At 38.7% G+C, this 16229-nt stretch overlaps 1 protein-coding gene across 1 annotated transcript in view; it reads left to right on the forward strand.

Moving 5' to 3' along the window:
• The window catches only part of STRN (striatin, calmodulin binding protein), an 86134-nt gene that overhangs the window by 16270 nt on the left and 53635 nt on the right, over positions 1-16229 (forward strand). The window contains exons 4-5 of the mRNA XM_011935977.1: positions 1009-1144; positions 6007-6142. Coding sequence (XP_011791367.1) covers positions 1009-1144; positions 6007-6142 — 272 coding nt within the window. The remainder of the gene's footprint in view (positions 1-1008; positions 1145-6006; positions 6143-16229) is intronic.

A 16229-nucleotide genomic window follows, 5' to 3' on the forward strand; every position in this document is an offset into this window, starting at 1 on the left:
GGGAAAATCCTCTCTGTCTAAAAGATTACCTAATGAACTGGAGATAAATCTTTCTGTACTGGCCATTGGAATCTTTACTAAATTTATTTTGAGGGAACTAAATTCAAGTCATATATTTGAAAATTCAACCATTTTTAAGAGATTAATGGCTTGTTAATCAACAGAGTCAAGTCTAGTAGCAATGTTAATTTGACTAGTGTGTTGCTGTTAGTAACTTTATATACACATTTTCTCTTTTACTTTAGCTGTTAAGCAGAAATACAAGATTGCATCAGAGAAAAATGACATATTTGTTATTTTTTTAGTTGTGGAAACTTATGTAAGAGGTCAAAGGGAGAGTTGCAGAGAGTATAAGAGTAGAGAAAAAAGGAGGTAGAGATAATGAAAATATTTTTTAAAAAAGAAATATATTAAGGTTGGTGTAAAGATCAAAATAATAATGAATCAGAAAGGGGAGTTTTTTACATTAGATTACCACTAATCTAAATAGATATGAGTAGCTCACGCCTGTAATCCCAGCACTTTGGGAGGCTGACTGAGGCTGAGGCAGGCGGATCACTTGGACTCAGGAATTAGAGACCAGCTTGGACAACATAGTGGAACCTTGTCTCTACTGAAAATACAAAATTATAAGGGCATGGTGGCTCATGCCTGTAATCCCAGCTGCTCAGGAGGCTGAAAGTGGAAAATTGCGTGAACCCAGGAAGCTGAGATTGGAATGAGTTAAATCATACTACTGCACTCTAGCCTGGGCGACAGAGCCCAGAGACTTTGTCTCCAGGTAGGTAGGAAGGAAGGAAGGAAGGATTACAAAGTACTTAAAGAGTATCCACTTCATGTATTGCTTTTTAAATTTGTGGGAGTGTAATTGATAAGAATCAATGTAGATAATGTGATTTGGGATTTATAGTTACCATATAAACAGAAGTTAATGCAACATATCATGGGTTAATTCTTTTGTCGAAGTTAAAAAGATTAACTAAGCAATATGTGCATGTTTTACACCAGAAAATCAGAGTTAACAGATTCTGCCTCCGTGCTGGATAATTTCAAATTCCTTGAAAGTGCAGCTGCAGATTTCAGTGATGAAGATGAAGATGATGACCTTGATGGAAGAGAGAAAAGCATCATTGATACTTCAACAGTGAGTTAGATAACTCATACGATATAAATATTTTTAGGGACTATAATACATACTGTATAATGCATAAAAGAATCCATGTTCTTTAATCTTAACCCCTAGCTTTTTCTTTTTCATGAATTCGGAGACATTTATGAGTTTGTAATATTGATTTCAGGTTAAGAATATTTTTAGTATAGTAGCTTTCTCTTGAAATTCCTCACTTTTTGACTTTTTGTTCATTCATTGAACAGGACAACTTTTCTGTGGGGCAGATGAATATAGTAAATATTGTGTGTTAAAACAATGCAGGGTTATTGGTTGTTATAAGAGAATAGAATTGACAGACACATCATGGTGCCTGATGGCGACTAGCATCAGCTCTAATATATGCAGTTTTTGTCTCTCTTGTCAGGATTGTTTTGGTAGACAAATTCTGTAGACTTTCAGAACTCTTCCATTAGATTTCTTCAAAATTGTTTAGGATTCTTCTCAAGTTTTGTTCAGATGTTTATAAGCTTATTGACTTTCCCATGGCAGTTTCTTGGAATGAGAGATGTCTCTAAGTAGCTACTTCTTTCTCTTCCCTTCTCTATTTTTGTCTCTATTTCCCTCTTTCCCGTTTTCTTCTCTCTTTGCTTTTCTCCCCTTCTCCCTTCTCCCTCTTCTTCCTTCTTCCTCCTACTCCTTTTCCTTCTTTTTTAAGTAAGATATGAGGACATGTTTTGCTTTGTCTAGGAAAATGTTTGCACTTTTTCTTTCACATTAATTTATGAATAGAGAGGAGGAAAGTAAAGTAATATAAAGCAGATTGGATCTGTAAATAAAGACTTGGGTTTAAGCTCCAGTTTTGCCACTATTTGTGTGTTTCTTAATGCTTCAGGCTTAGTTTTTTTCATTTGTAAAATGAGGATCGTTATAAATAGCCATTTTAACCATGGAGGATTTTGTGAGGAACAAAGAGACAATATGTGCGAAAATGATCTGTTTAACTATAAAGTGCTTTCTAAGTGTAACCTCTCTGTGTTTTATGCCTTCTGTTTCTTGGGCGCCATCAGAGACTCAAATTATTACTGCCAGATTATTGTTTTCACTCACCACTATTTGGTAGTACGCTACTGATAAAGCCCTGCCATGGAAATTATTTGAACTTCAAGTAGTAACTTCCAATTTTTCTTATCCAAACAAGCAGTAGTAGTAGCATATGTCTCAATTTACCATAGTAAAAGGAAAAACCTAAATTTCTGTGACACTTTTTCTGTGTCCTGATCATCTGGAAATTATGTAGCCCCTTGTGATTTCTATGGGATGCTGGCATTGAGATATTATTTTTCCATCAAAATACTTTATTCATAGCTCAGTATTAAATAATGCCTTGAATCATGATGCTATATGTTTCTGTTAGTAATATCAATTTAAATATTTAAAACATTCATAAACTAATTATTAAAACTATTACATATGATCTTACTAGAAATTCCTAAACCATAGACTGTTATCTTTTTAAGTAAGCAACATAATAAATATACTGTCTTCTAATTAGTGCAGATCATAGTAGTTCTGTGCTGGGTGCAGTGGCTTGTGCCTGTAATCCCAGCTACTCAGGAGGCTGAAGTGGGAGGATCAGTTGAGGCCAGGCAACATAAGCCTAAGCAACATAGCAAGACCCCATATCTAAAAAAAAATTTTTTTTTAGTTAGCCATGTGTGATGGCACACACCTGTATTTCCAACTACACAGGAGGCTGAGGAAGGAGGATCTCTTGAGCCCAGGAATTTGATGTTGCAGTGAACCATGATCATACCACTGCACTAAAAAAATTTTTTTAGTTTTGGCTGGGCATGGGGGCTCACGCCTGTAATCCCAGCACTTTGGGAGACCGAGACGGGCGGATCACAAGGTCAGGAGTTCAAGGCCATCCTGGCCAACATGATGAAGCCCATCTCTACTAAAAATACAAAAAGTTAGTGGGGCGTGGTGACATACACCTATAATCCCAGCTACTCAGGAGTCTGAGGCAGGAGAATCACGGAGGCGGAGGTTGCAGTGAGCCGAGATTGTGCCACTGCACTCCAGCCTGGGTGAAAAGAGCAAAGTTCCATCTCAAAAAAAAAAAAAAAGAATGAACGAACGAACGAAAGAAAGAAATGTAAAAGAAGGTGAAGAGGCAGATAATGAAGAAAAAGAAGAAGATGCAGAGGTGGAAAATAATCCCACATGTAACCTGAAGAACAAACTACAAAGATGGCAAAGAGAAGAGGATATGAGGCTCTTCTTTCTCACATGAGGCTGACCCTCGTCGGCCTCCCAAAGTGCAGGGATTACAGGCGTGAGTCACTGCACTTGGCCCTTATTTTTCTTTGCCGTCATTATTATTAGCATTCTCATCATCACCACTTAAGTGTAATAACAACCTTGAGATTATACATGCATGTAAAAAGTGATGAATTTCAAACTGTGTGAAGGCTAACTTCTGCAGCAACATTTAGTCTCTACATTCAGGAACTTTAGGAGGAAAAACAATGGAACTAAGAGCTATTAACTCTTTTTTTAGCCACAGTATAAAGAATCCCATGTCCCTTTGTGTCATGGCCCTCCTAATGGTTTTTGAAGTGATAAAGTTTATTCATTTTTCTAATCTGCTTAGGCATCCTATGCAACCCATAACGTCTTTGGTTTTCTCTTAATTTCTTAAATTGGTTTATAAGCTGATTGAAGGTAGAAGTGGAGTGGAACCTTCTATGTCAGGAAGAAAAGTAATATATGCTTATTATTACAAACTGTACCCCCTTCCTATTCTAATCCTGTTCTCCAGTGGTAAACACAATTCATTTTTCTTCTATACCTAAACATTAAAAGCAGAGGACTTTTGGTTTATTTATTTGAAGTAGGATACTTAGTAAATAGTAATCTGCAATGACAGTAATAAATATGTCATTTATCTTTATTCTTCGTAAGGTTGTACTGAGGCGATGAGACTAGTAACAGGTTTTTTCCCCGAAGAGTTGCTTTTGTTACTTAATACCATATTTAATGTTGAAAATACATTCAGACTTGCAATTTGAAGTTCCACGTACTTCTTATGGATTTTCCCTGGTCTTTTTGTCAGGCAGTGAGAACAAGGACTCTGTCTGTAAGATGTTGGTGATGGTCCCTCTGAATTACAGCTGGCAACTCATCAGAGTATAAAAGAGGGAGACATTAAGCCTCTAGGGTAAAAGAAGATAGATTAGGCAATATATTTATATGTAGAACTCTGAGAATTGGGGTGTCCTGTTGGCATAACTCTTCAGATACACCTTTCTTTTTCTTTTTCTTTTTTTGTGATGGAGTCTTACACTGTCACCAGGCTGGAGCGCAGTGGTGCAGTCTCGGCTCACTGCAAGCTCCGCCTCTTGGGTTTACGCCATTCTCCTGCCTCAGCCTCCCAAGTAGCTGGGACTGCAGGCACCCGCCACCACGCCCGGCTAATTTTTTTCTTTTTTATTTTTAGTAGAGACGGGGTTTTCACTGTGTTAGCCAGGATGATCTCAACTTCCTGACCTTGTGATCCACCTGTCTCGGCCTCCCAAAGTGCTAGTATTACAGGCATGAGCCACCGTGCTCGGCCCAGATACACCTTTCTACCTTAGGCTGGCTACCTAGGGAAAGTTAGAACAGAATATTACAATATGGTTTGTTATTTATAAAAGAATACACATTCAGCATGGGTTTTCTGTCCCAGTCTGCCACACTGATCTTGCTTTTTTTGTTTGTCTAATAGATTTGCTAGATGTTAAGAGTGGGAGGTGCTGTAAGCATAGAAGTATTTCTTGATTTTAGGAAAATATCCCAAATAGTTAAACAAATTATTCTAGCGTCATTAAATATTCCTTTGATTTCTCCTATCCAGTTTTTATATGTACCAGGACAGTTAAGGCCAGATAGGTTTTATCTATGATGCCACCTTTGTTCTGTTGGTAGTGGTTTCTTGGAGTGCTGTATTGAGAAGGATTTCTGAGGCTGTATCTTGTCTTTGATGACGAATGCTGTGATTGATGAATGATACCAATTATCAGCATGGGAACAGGGCCATACAAGTTACGTGTTTGTCATGTCTTGGGGTCTACTTCTGAACTCTCTAGTCTATCCTGTTGGTTTGTCTGTAAAACTTTTATATTTTTAAGCCACTCATAATAGTCCAGTGATAACATTTGATCATATGCTATTTCTGTTTTGCATGAAGTGAAGAAGCTGAAGTCGAGAGAAACTGAGATATTGAAATTTTATTCAAAGAAAATGCAAACCTAGCATCCTAATTTCTTTATGCCCATGTTGGTAAAGGTGATTGAGAAGGAGATAATTCATAAAGAGCTTAGGCATGTAGATCTCAAAAATTGTATTAAGCTTAAGTTTTAGCCCTTCAACTGGATTTATGATTCCAGAGTTATTTCTAAATATAGAAAAATGAAACATAGCAGCCTTTACCAATTTGGTGTTAAATCTAAGTTAGATGCACTCTGAAAAATCAACATTTTAGGGAAAAAATTAAATACATGGAGAGCCACTAGAGAAAACTGATGCAAGGTTGGGACAGTAGAAATAATTATGGGAACCTAACAAAGTACCTTGTAAATCAACTAGCTGCTGTTTCAATACATGTCTTATATTTCAGTATGTGGTTCCATTGGTTTACTTAAAACAAGCCGTAATACCATTGAACAAAGTCTAAATTACTGCTTTAAAATTTATAATGTATATCTTTTTTAAAACTATGTGATTTTCACTGAGATCGTACAGTTATTTAACACAACAAAGGTACACTTTCTGAAGAAAATAATTGAATTTTCTTATTCAGTGGTGAAGGGAAACTATCTCTTATTTAATTTAGCATGTTTTTTCATCAGATTGTTAGGAAAAAAGCATTGTCTGACAGCAGTGAAGATCGAGATACAAAAGAAGCTCTAAAGGAGTTTGACTTCTTGGTTACATCAGAGGAAGGAGACAATGAATCTAGAAGTGCAGGCGATGGAACAGACTGGGGTAAGGAAGCATACTGGATCCAACCAGAGATGTTAAGTAAATAAAAGAAATTTATATTTTACCAGGAGGGCAACATCTTAACTATAATGTTGAAATATTGAACATTCTGTGAACTTGTTACTACTAGCACCCTTTATCCAGGGTGTTTGTGTGTGTATGTTTAAAGAACATTGTGTAACTACCTCATTTAAAAAGAAAAAAAAAACAACAACAATACAGTATAAAAATAATTTGAATTACTAAATAGAATATTCTGTTTTGTGTTTAGACAGTAGAACTTGCAAATCTAGATTTTTGTGGAAATTGATTATGAGACTTTAGAGGATTTTTGGAGATCTCATTTCTGACATCTTACATGCAAAAAGAAGTATAAGTTGAAAAATTGTAGTCAGTCAGTCATTGTAGTTTAAGATTTGGCAGTTTGTACAAGGCATAGAATTTTTATTCTCAAAATGTTCTAAAAAATCGAATATTTTAAACATCTAATAAGAGTTAAAACAAGTATTTTGGGGAAACTTCCACAGGATAGATCATTCTAGTATGGAGACATTATCACTATCAAATTATTTAACAGAACAAAGGTACACTTTTTTTTTTTGAGGTGGAGTCTAGCTCTGTTACCCAGGCTAGAGTACAGTGGGGCGATCTCGGCTCACTGCAGCCTCCGCCTGCCAGGTTCAATCTGTTATTCTACCTCAGCCTCCTAGGTAGTTGGGATTACAGGTGCCCACGACCATGCCCAGCTAATTTTTGTATTTTTAGTAGAGACGGGGTTTTGCCATGTTGGCCAGGCTGGTCTTGAACTCCTGACCTCGGGGTGATTCGCCTGCCTCGACCTCCCAGAGTGCTAGGTTTGCAGGCATGAGCCACTGTGCCTGGCCCAATGGCACACTTTCTGAAGAAAGTAACTGAATCGACTTAAGGTAGGATTGTGATAAATCCTTCAAAACAAAAGTGATTAATTTCATCAGATGTATGTATATTTGTGTGTGAGAGAGAGAGACAGAGACAGAGATTGAAAATGAAAGAAATTTTCTCTTGAGATTGAAGAATTTCATTATTTAATTAGTTTACACTCTGTGTACTTCATTTTCCTTGGAGCTTTTCTTTTTTTTGAGATAAAGTGTCACTCTGATGCCCAGACTGGAGCGTAGTGGCTTGAATACAACAAACTACAGCTTCAGCCTCCTGGGCTCAAGTGATCACAGGCGTGCACCATTACGCCTGGCAACTGTTTCTGGTTTTTAGTAGAGACAAGGTCTTGCCATGTCACCCAGGCTGGTCTCAAAATGGGTTTAAGTGATCCTCCTACCTTGGTCTCCCAAAATGCTGGAATTATAGATGTGAGCCACCACTCTCAGCCTCGTTGGAGCTTTTCTTTGGGGCCAACTTAACTATGTTGAACTTTAAACTTTGAATGTTTTATTCTTTTTTTTTTTTTGAGACGGAGTCTCGCTCTGTCGCCCAGGCTGGAGTGCAGTGGCTGGATCTCAGCTCACTGCAAGCTCCGCCTCCCGGGTTTACGCCATTCTCCTGCCTCAGCCTCCTGAGTAGCTGGGAGTACAGGCACCCGCCACCTTGCCCGGCTAGTTTTTTGTATTTTTTAGTAGAGACGGGGTTTCACCGTTAGCCAGGATGGTCTTGATCTCCTGACCTGGTGATCCGCCCGTCTTGGCCTCCCAAAGTGCTGGGATTATAGGCTTGAGCCACCGCGCCCAGCCGAATGTTTTATTCTTTAAAAAAATTGATAAAGTTGGCTGGGTGGCTCAGACCTGTGATCCCAGGACTTTGGGAGGCCGAGGTGGGAGGATTGCTTGAGTCAAGACGTTCGAGACCAGGCTGGGCAACGTGGCAAAACCCTATCTCTACAAAAAAATACAAAAATTAACTGGGCATGGTGGCGTGTGCCTGTAGTCCCAGTTGCTTGGGATGCCAAGGTGCAAGGATCATTTGAGCCTGGGGAGGTTGAAGTGAGCCATGATCAAACCACGCCAGCCTGAGTGACGGAGTAAGACCCTGTCTCATAAAAAAAGGATAAAGTTATTTTCACACTTGTAATTTTTTGTCTGCTACACCGTATAGTTCTGCTGATTACCTAATATAACTTCCTACTTTCAAGATTTTCTTTCAACCCTAAAGCGAAATTTTAAGGATATTTCATCTTCGATTTTGAAGTTATATTTTTACTATGTGTCGTATACATTTCACTTAAAACAAGAGCACACATTTTTCTTATGAAGGATTTAGGAAAGTAGTTTTCAAAAAAACTAAATATATTGGGGAAAAATAAGTGACAAAATCTTTCTTTCTGTTTGGCTATTCTGGCACATTAACTGTTGGTCTCCTGCTCTTTAATTGACAAATCTACAAATTAGATTACATTAAGACCTGTTAAAGGAGGACTAGGAAATTTTTTGCTTCTTTGAGGAAAAGGAATGGATAATTGGTTTCTCTGTTTTTGTTTATTTATTTCTTTTAGAGATGGAGTTCTGCTTTTGTTGCCTAGGCTGGAGTGCAATGGCACTATCTCGGCTCACTGCAACCTCTGCTTCCCGAGGCGGCTTCAGCCTCCCTAGTAGCTGGGATTACGGGCACCTGCCACCATGCCTGGCAGATTTTTGTATTTTTAGTAGAGATGGGGTTTTGCCATTTTGGCCAGGCTGGTCTCGAACTCCTGACCTCCAGTGATCCACCCACCTCAGCCTCCCAAAGTGCTGGGATTACAGGCGTGAGCCACAGCACCCAGCCAGTTTCTCTGTTTGTTTATCTATTTATTTTTGAGATGGAGTCTCGCTGTCTCCCAGGCTGGAGTGCAGTGGCACAGTCTCGGCTCACTGTAAACTCCACCTCCTGGGTTCACACATTCTTCTGCCTCAACCTCCCCAGTAGCTGGGACTACAGGTGCCTGCCACCATGCCCAGCTAATTTTTTGTATTTTTAGTAGAGTTGGGGTTTCACTGTATTAGCCAGGATGGTCTCGATCTCCTGACCTCATGATCCACCTGCCTTGGCCTCCCAAAGTGCTGGGATTACAGGCGTGAGCCACTGCGCCCAGCCCGCTTTCTCTGTTTTTAAAGTGTAGAGCATATTTTATATTTATAGGTAGGTAACTTCTATAGTATTCACATATCCACAAGGTAAATATGACTAACATAGTAATCTTTCACAGTTCATGACAGTTCATGACAGCAAGAATTTAGTAAACCTTGTGAAAAATAATTAATTTGTATTTAACACATTTTGAAATTAAACATTATTTAGCATTCTTTAATGTTTGGCTGAAAAATTTTTCTTAAGTTTTTCTGCCACTGAGAAGTTAGAGTCCTTATACAGAGGAAATAGGATTACATGCTATAATTTGGTATTGTAATTTACTTTTTCAGGATTGTACTTTGGCATAGGGGAAAGGTGAGAGGCAAACATACAGAAGGTTACCTTATTTCCATTTCCCTGTTTTCAAATAGTTTACAAGAGTCTTTGGTTTTGAATCTGCAAAAAGTTGTTTGCAATTTTCTGACACCTCACAATGAGATTTTAGAATGTATTGATTTGTTAAATGTCAAATTATATTTATTTCAGTACAAATTAATGGCATAGATATGTGATTGTATAGAAGACTTAGCTAAGACATGCTAAAGTATTAATAAGAAAATAGTTGGATTTTTTTGTTTTTTTGAGACAGAGTCTTGCTCTCTTGCCCAGTTTGGAGTATAGTGGCGCAATCTCGGCTCGCTGCAAGCTCCATCTCCCTGATTCACGCCATTCTCCTGCCTCAGCCTCCCGAGTAGCTGGTACTACAGGTGTGCACCACCAAGCCCAGCTAATTTTTGTACTTTTAGTAGAGACTGGGCGTCGCCTCCTTGGCCAGGATGATCTTGAACTCCTGAACTCGGGTGATCCGCCTGCCTCAGCCTCCCAAAGTACTGGGATTACAGGCGTGAGCCACTGTGCCCGGCTGAGAGTTGGAATTTTGACATTAAAGTTTTCCAACTTATGTTAAATTTAAATAAGGCTGGGCGCAGTGGCTCATACTTGTAATCTCAGCAACTCCAGAGTCTGAAGCGGGAGGATAATTTGAACCCAGGAGTTCCAGACCAGTCTGGGAGATACAGTGAGACCCCATCTCTGAATGAATGAATGAATGAATGAATGAATGAATGAATGACGTATTTTTGCCCATATTTGAGAATTTTAACTAAAACAGAAAATTACACTAAATGATACTATTGATGAATATTGCTTTTATTTATTTACTTATTTATTAATAAAAAAATAGAGATGGGTTTCACTATATTGCCCAGGCTAGTCTCTAACTCCTGGACTCAAGTGATCTTCCTACCTCAGCCTTCCAAAGTGCTAGGATTACAGGTTAAGCCACTGTGCCCAGCCAAATGTTTTCTGGTTGATTGGTTGGTTGGTTTGTTTTGAGACAGAGTCTCACACTGTTGCCTGGCTGGAGTGCAGTGGTGCGATCTCAGCTCACTGCAACCTCCGCTTCCAGGGTTCAAGCAATTCTCCTACCTCAGCCTCCCAAGCATCTGGGATTACAGGTGCCCGCCACCACCCCCAGCTAATTTTTTGTAGTTTTATTAAAGACGGGGTTTCACTGTGTTTGCCAGGCTGGTCCCAGACTCCTGACCTTGTGATCTGCAAATATTCAAATACTCTTAAGTTTATATTTAGATTTTCATAAAGATATTTAGGATAAGATTTATGGTTTGTGTTGCTTTTCACCCACTGAAATTTAAGAACATTTGCTAGATTGAAAAGACCTTAATGGCTTAATATTTGGGCAAGTATTTATTTGTTGGGAGAATGTAATGTATCGTTTTGATATTATTTTTTGTTTATCTTTATATGAAAACTTCCACTAAGTTTTCTTGAAAGATGAACCCATGTTTTTTTATTTGAAATAGACGTTCCTTTAAGTTAATATATTTCATCCATAAAGATAAAAGTAGCTCCAAACATGATATAAAATTGTTTTATAGAATTTATTATTTAGATGTAGATATACCACATTATGAACTTTTCATCTACTTTTATTTAAACAGCTATATTAAATAGATATTTTTTCTTTTATTTTTTACTGTTCTTCACCATAGGATATTTATTCATTTTTATGACCTTAACAAAGTTGTTGGCCAGGTGCAGTGGCTCACGCCTGTAATCCCAGCACTTTGGGAGGCCAAGGCGGGCAGATCACGAGGTCAGGAGATCGAGACCATCCTGGATAACACGGTTAAACCCATTTCTACTAAAAATACAAAAAAATTAGCCGAGCATTGTGGCACACGCCTGTAGTCCCAGCTACTCAGGAAGCTGAGGCAGGAGAATCGCTTGAACCTGGGAGGTGGAGGTTGCAGTGAGTGGAGGTTGCGCACCACTGCACTCCAGCCTGGGCGCGAGAGCGAGACTCTGTCTCAAAAAAAAAGTTGTTTAATTTTTCCTGTAAAAATTTTGTGCATAGATCATTAAAAGTACTTTTAGTTTTTTTGCTATTCAAAGCAGTGCTATATTGAAATTATATTTTTAATTGTCTGTAACATATGTAAAGAAATCTTACTTAGAGTTGTATATTGACTTTTTATACAGGCATTAAGGCTTATAGCCAGGACAGATATCCCACTGAGTTGCAGCAGCAGGGTCTGGCTATGTTTATGCTTTATTACTGGCACCTGACATTTTTCATTGTTTTTCTTTCTAAGCTCAGCAGTGTGTTTACTTTTTTTTTTCTCTGATACCAAGTCTCACTCTGTCACCCAGGCTGGAGTGCAGTGGCATGATCCCAACTCACTGCAACCTCCCGGGTTCAAGCAATTCTCATGCCTCAGCCTCCTGAGTAGCTGGGATTACAGGTGTGCGCCACCACGCCTGGCTAATTTTTGTATTTTTAGTAGAAGCAGGGTTTCACCGTGTTGGCCAGGCTGGTCTTGAAATTCCTGACATCAGGTGATCTGCCCGCCTCACCCTTCCAAAGTGCTGGAATTACAAGCATGAGCCACTGCTCCCAGCCTTGTATTTACTTTTTTAAAGTTAAGTTTTATATTATGTTCTTCCCAGAAGAGGATAGGGATCTGTTGGTTTGGGTCCAACCTTTCATGATGTTTGAACTTGAATTCTCCATATGAATTTTAAAATCATTTCTTCATGTTGCATGAATAACTGAAGATTTGATTTCAGTTTCCCATATATGTACATAATTTGCAGCCAATTGTTATCTTTTCAATATTGAGTGGTCTCCTCAATAAAAAAGATTTAAGTCCCAAATTATACAGATTACCCCGTTTATGAATAGTATTTTTTTGGTTGTTTGTTTGTTTTTTTCTTTTTCAACTTTTAGTTTTGGGAGTACATTTGCAGGTTTGTTACTTGGTTGTATTGTGTGATGATGCAGTTTAGGATATGAATGATATCGTCACCCATGTACTGAGCATAGTACCCTTACTTACCAGTTGGTTTTTCAGCCTTTACTATCCTTCCTGCCTCCCGCGTCTCGTAGTCCCCAGTGTCTTTGTTGCTGTCTTTATGTCCATAAGTACCTACTGTTCAGCTCCGAATTGTAAGTGAGTATTTGGTTTTCTGTTTCTATGTTAATTTACTTGGGATAAATACAGATTCTCATATACCTTTAAGAACTAGAACACAGGCTATAAGACTGGAACACAGGTATTACTTCTGTCCAACTGTTAGTGTGTTTTGCTTAAAATGAAGAACTTCTTTTTTTTACATTTTTAGTTATACACATTAGGAATACTAATTAAATCCCTGTTTTTTTGGTATGTTTCTTCTCTGAAGGAAAAATGAAAGAATTCTAAAGCCAAAATGAAAAAAAGTAAGATATCTTTTCCTTCTCTCATTCATTTAAAAATTTTGTTGAAATTTTTCCTCCTTCACAATTGCTTGGTTATTATATGTAGTGACTGATAAGAAAACTCTGTTAGGTAAGTTCAAGGAAAAGGTTTCTTAATGTTTTTAACAAACTAAAATAGATTTTTTGTAACCTTTTTTTCCATCTGAGACATTATACAATAAAATTGATTTGTGCTTGCCTCAAGGAGATGTTCTTCCTCTGTAAATATTGAACAATCCCAGTAGCACAAGGTCTAGAAGAGATATTTTGTTATGTTGCTAATTTTTCTGCCTTGCATTCAGGGTAGACTTCAACCTCCCCCCCCCCCCCCCCTGCTTAGTTATCACAAACCATTATAATAAGAGCGTTTGTTGAATCTTTTTTTTTTTTTTGACGGAGTTCTCACTCTGTCACCTAGGCTAGAGTGCAGTGGCACAATCTTGGCTCACTGCAATCTCCGCCTCCTGGGTTCAAGCAGTTCCCCTGCCTCAGCTTCCGGAGTAGCTGGGATTACAGGTGCCTTCCACCACGCCTGAGTATTTTTTGTATTTTAGTGGAGATGGTGTTTCACCATGTTGGTCAGGCTGGTCTCGAACTCCTGACCTCAAATGATCCGCCCGCCTTGGCCTCCCAAAGCTGAGGGATTACAAGCATGAGCCACCAGGCCTGGCCCATTTGTTGAATCTTTTAATGACTCTTTTTGTTGAGGTGTTAAGTAAGTTACTTAAGTAAGGTTGACTGTCCCTGATGTGAAATTTGAAATCCGAAATGCTCCAAATTCTGAAACTTGTTGAGCACTGACATGATACTTAAAGAAAATATGCATTGGAGCATTTTGGATTTTGGATTTTTGGATTGGGGGGTGTTGAACCAGTATAATACAAATATTCCAAAATCCAAAATAATTTGAAATCTGAAATACTTCTAGTCCCAAGCATTTCAGGAAAGGGATAGTCACTTTTAGTGTATTATTTTGCTTTTATATTGGAGCTTCCTATGAGAGCAAGAAACTGATTGTATTTCTAAGTCCAGCTGACTTCTTCTTGCCCTTTGGATTCAGTTGAAAATTACTTTCTAGGATGATTGGTAGGTTCATTTGCCCCAGAATCATTAAAAAATAGTTTTCTGGGCCGGGCGCAGTGGCTCACGCCTGTAATCCCAGCGCTGCGGGAGGCCAAGGCGGGTGGATCACCTAAGGTCAGGAGTTCGAGACCAGCCTGGCCAACCTGGTGAAACACTGTCTCTGCTAAAAATACAAAACTTGGGCGTTGTGGCAGGTGCCTGAAATCCCAGCTACTTGGGAGGCTGAGGCAAGAGAATCACTTGAACCTGGGAGGCAGAGGTTGCAATGAGCCGAGATTGCACCATTGCACTCCAGCCTGGGCAACAGAGCGAGACTCTGTCTCCAAAAAAAAAAAAAAAGTTTTCTTGTGCATTGATAATATTGACAATAGTAACTTTATAACCATAGCACACAATAAATTTTTCTTATGCCTTTACTTTTCCTTAAACCGTGTAAATTTTCCATTACCTTCAGGGACTCTGTCATGGTACCAATGGCACTTCTTTTCCTTTTTTTGTAGCAAATAATTGAAGAATTATCTAAGATACTTATTTAGTCATTGAAGAATACAGTGGCTATCTAGCGACTGGCTTTTCTTTCAAGAAAGCAGGTCTGGAAACCAAAGGGAAGTTAAAGTGAAACAGGCCTCTGTTCTGTCTTATTCCCTGCTGAGCTTGTGTATCAAGTTACTCATATTTTAGGCAAGTCCACCAACATAGCTGCATCTGCCGTGCCGCACTGAGGTCTTTCTGTGAGGTATCACACATCTGCATAGATATACTTGGTTGTTTTAATTGTGAATCATATCGCAAGGGTACCGGAGGTTGGTTTTTCCCAAGGACAGCTGCACTGTTCCTTGTATAACTTCCTTTACTTTAATGTATGAGTCATAGCTCAGTGTATTATATGATACATGTGTGTACATTTTACTTAGCCTACTATATGAGTCACATGTGTGACTGTTCTCACAACTGAGTTTTCTGGATAGTTCTGTTAGTGAGCATGAGTAAATGCAATCTTTCAGTTTACTGGAGATTTCTTTACCAGTCGTTTGACTTGTGTGTTTTAGAATTTTATAATTCAGATTCAAAGGGTTCACTTTTAACAAATTAACAAAAACTAGATTGCAAAACTTGTCTAATTGAGTGAACATTTAAACCATTTTAAGGGTTCACTCCGTCTCTCTTCTACTGTACTCCCTCCCCGCTCCACCAAAAAAAAAGGAGGAATATGCTTAGGTTCAGAATCTGGCTAGATTCTCGCAAGCAAAAAGATTTTACCATACATCTTCCATGATTATTATTGTTTTTATGAGTCTAGTAAGATTAAAAGGCTACATTTTAACTTCAAAAACCTGAAGACATTCTGGGGACCCAAAAGCCATCTAGTTTAATTTATTATTAAGACTTGATTGATGAAAATTAACTTTTTTTTTTTTTTTTTTTTTTGAGACGGAGTCTCGCTCTGTCGCCCAGGCTGGAGTGCAGTGGCCGGATCCCAGCTCACTGCAAGCTCCGCCTCCCGGGTTTACGCCATTCTCCTGCCTCAGCCTCCCGAGTAGCTGGTACTACAGGCGTCCGCCACCTCGCCCGGCTAGCTTTTTGTATTTTTTAGTAGAGACGGGGTTTCACCGTGTTAGCCAGGATGGTCTCGATCTCCTGACCTCGTGATCTGCCCGTCTCGGCCTCCCAAAGTGCTGGGATTACAGGCTTGAGCCACCGCACCCGGCCGAAAATTAACATTTTTAATTGTTACGTCTTTCTGGGAAGATAAAGAATGTTTCTGCTATTGATAGATTATAGTTAAGTGTGTAAAAGTGTTGTTTAAAGTGATTTTTAATAGTATTATATTCAGAGGCCCAGGAAACAGTTGTCTAAACTGGATTGAAACTCAAATTGTTAAAAACAGGTTTCTGTTTATTATGATTCACTTTGGTTTACTCCGATCATTCATTCAACAAATACTGATCAAGTGCTTTCTATTTGCCAGGTTTTCTAGGTAAAGATCCTTATGCTTCTGGTGCTTACATTCAACTAAGAGGATATAGTATGTCAGAAGGTGATAAATGCTTTGGAAAGTAGAAAAAGTGCAGAGTAAGGGAGATAGGGAGAGCTCAGGTCAGTGTAGGGTAGAGAGGGCAGTTTACAATTCAAAATAGAGTGGTTAGCTGG

This window comes from Colobus angolensis, unplaced genomic scaffold, assembly GCF_000951035.1.
Source record: "Colobus angolensis palliatus isolate OR3802 unplaced genomic scaffold, Cang.pa_1.0 Scaffold15, whole genome shotgun sequence".
NCBI lineage: Eukaryota > Metazoa > Chordata > Mammalia > Primates > Cercopithecidae > Colobus > Colobus angolensis.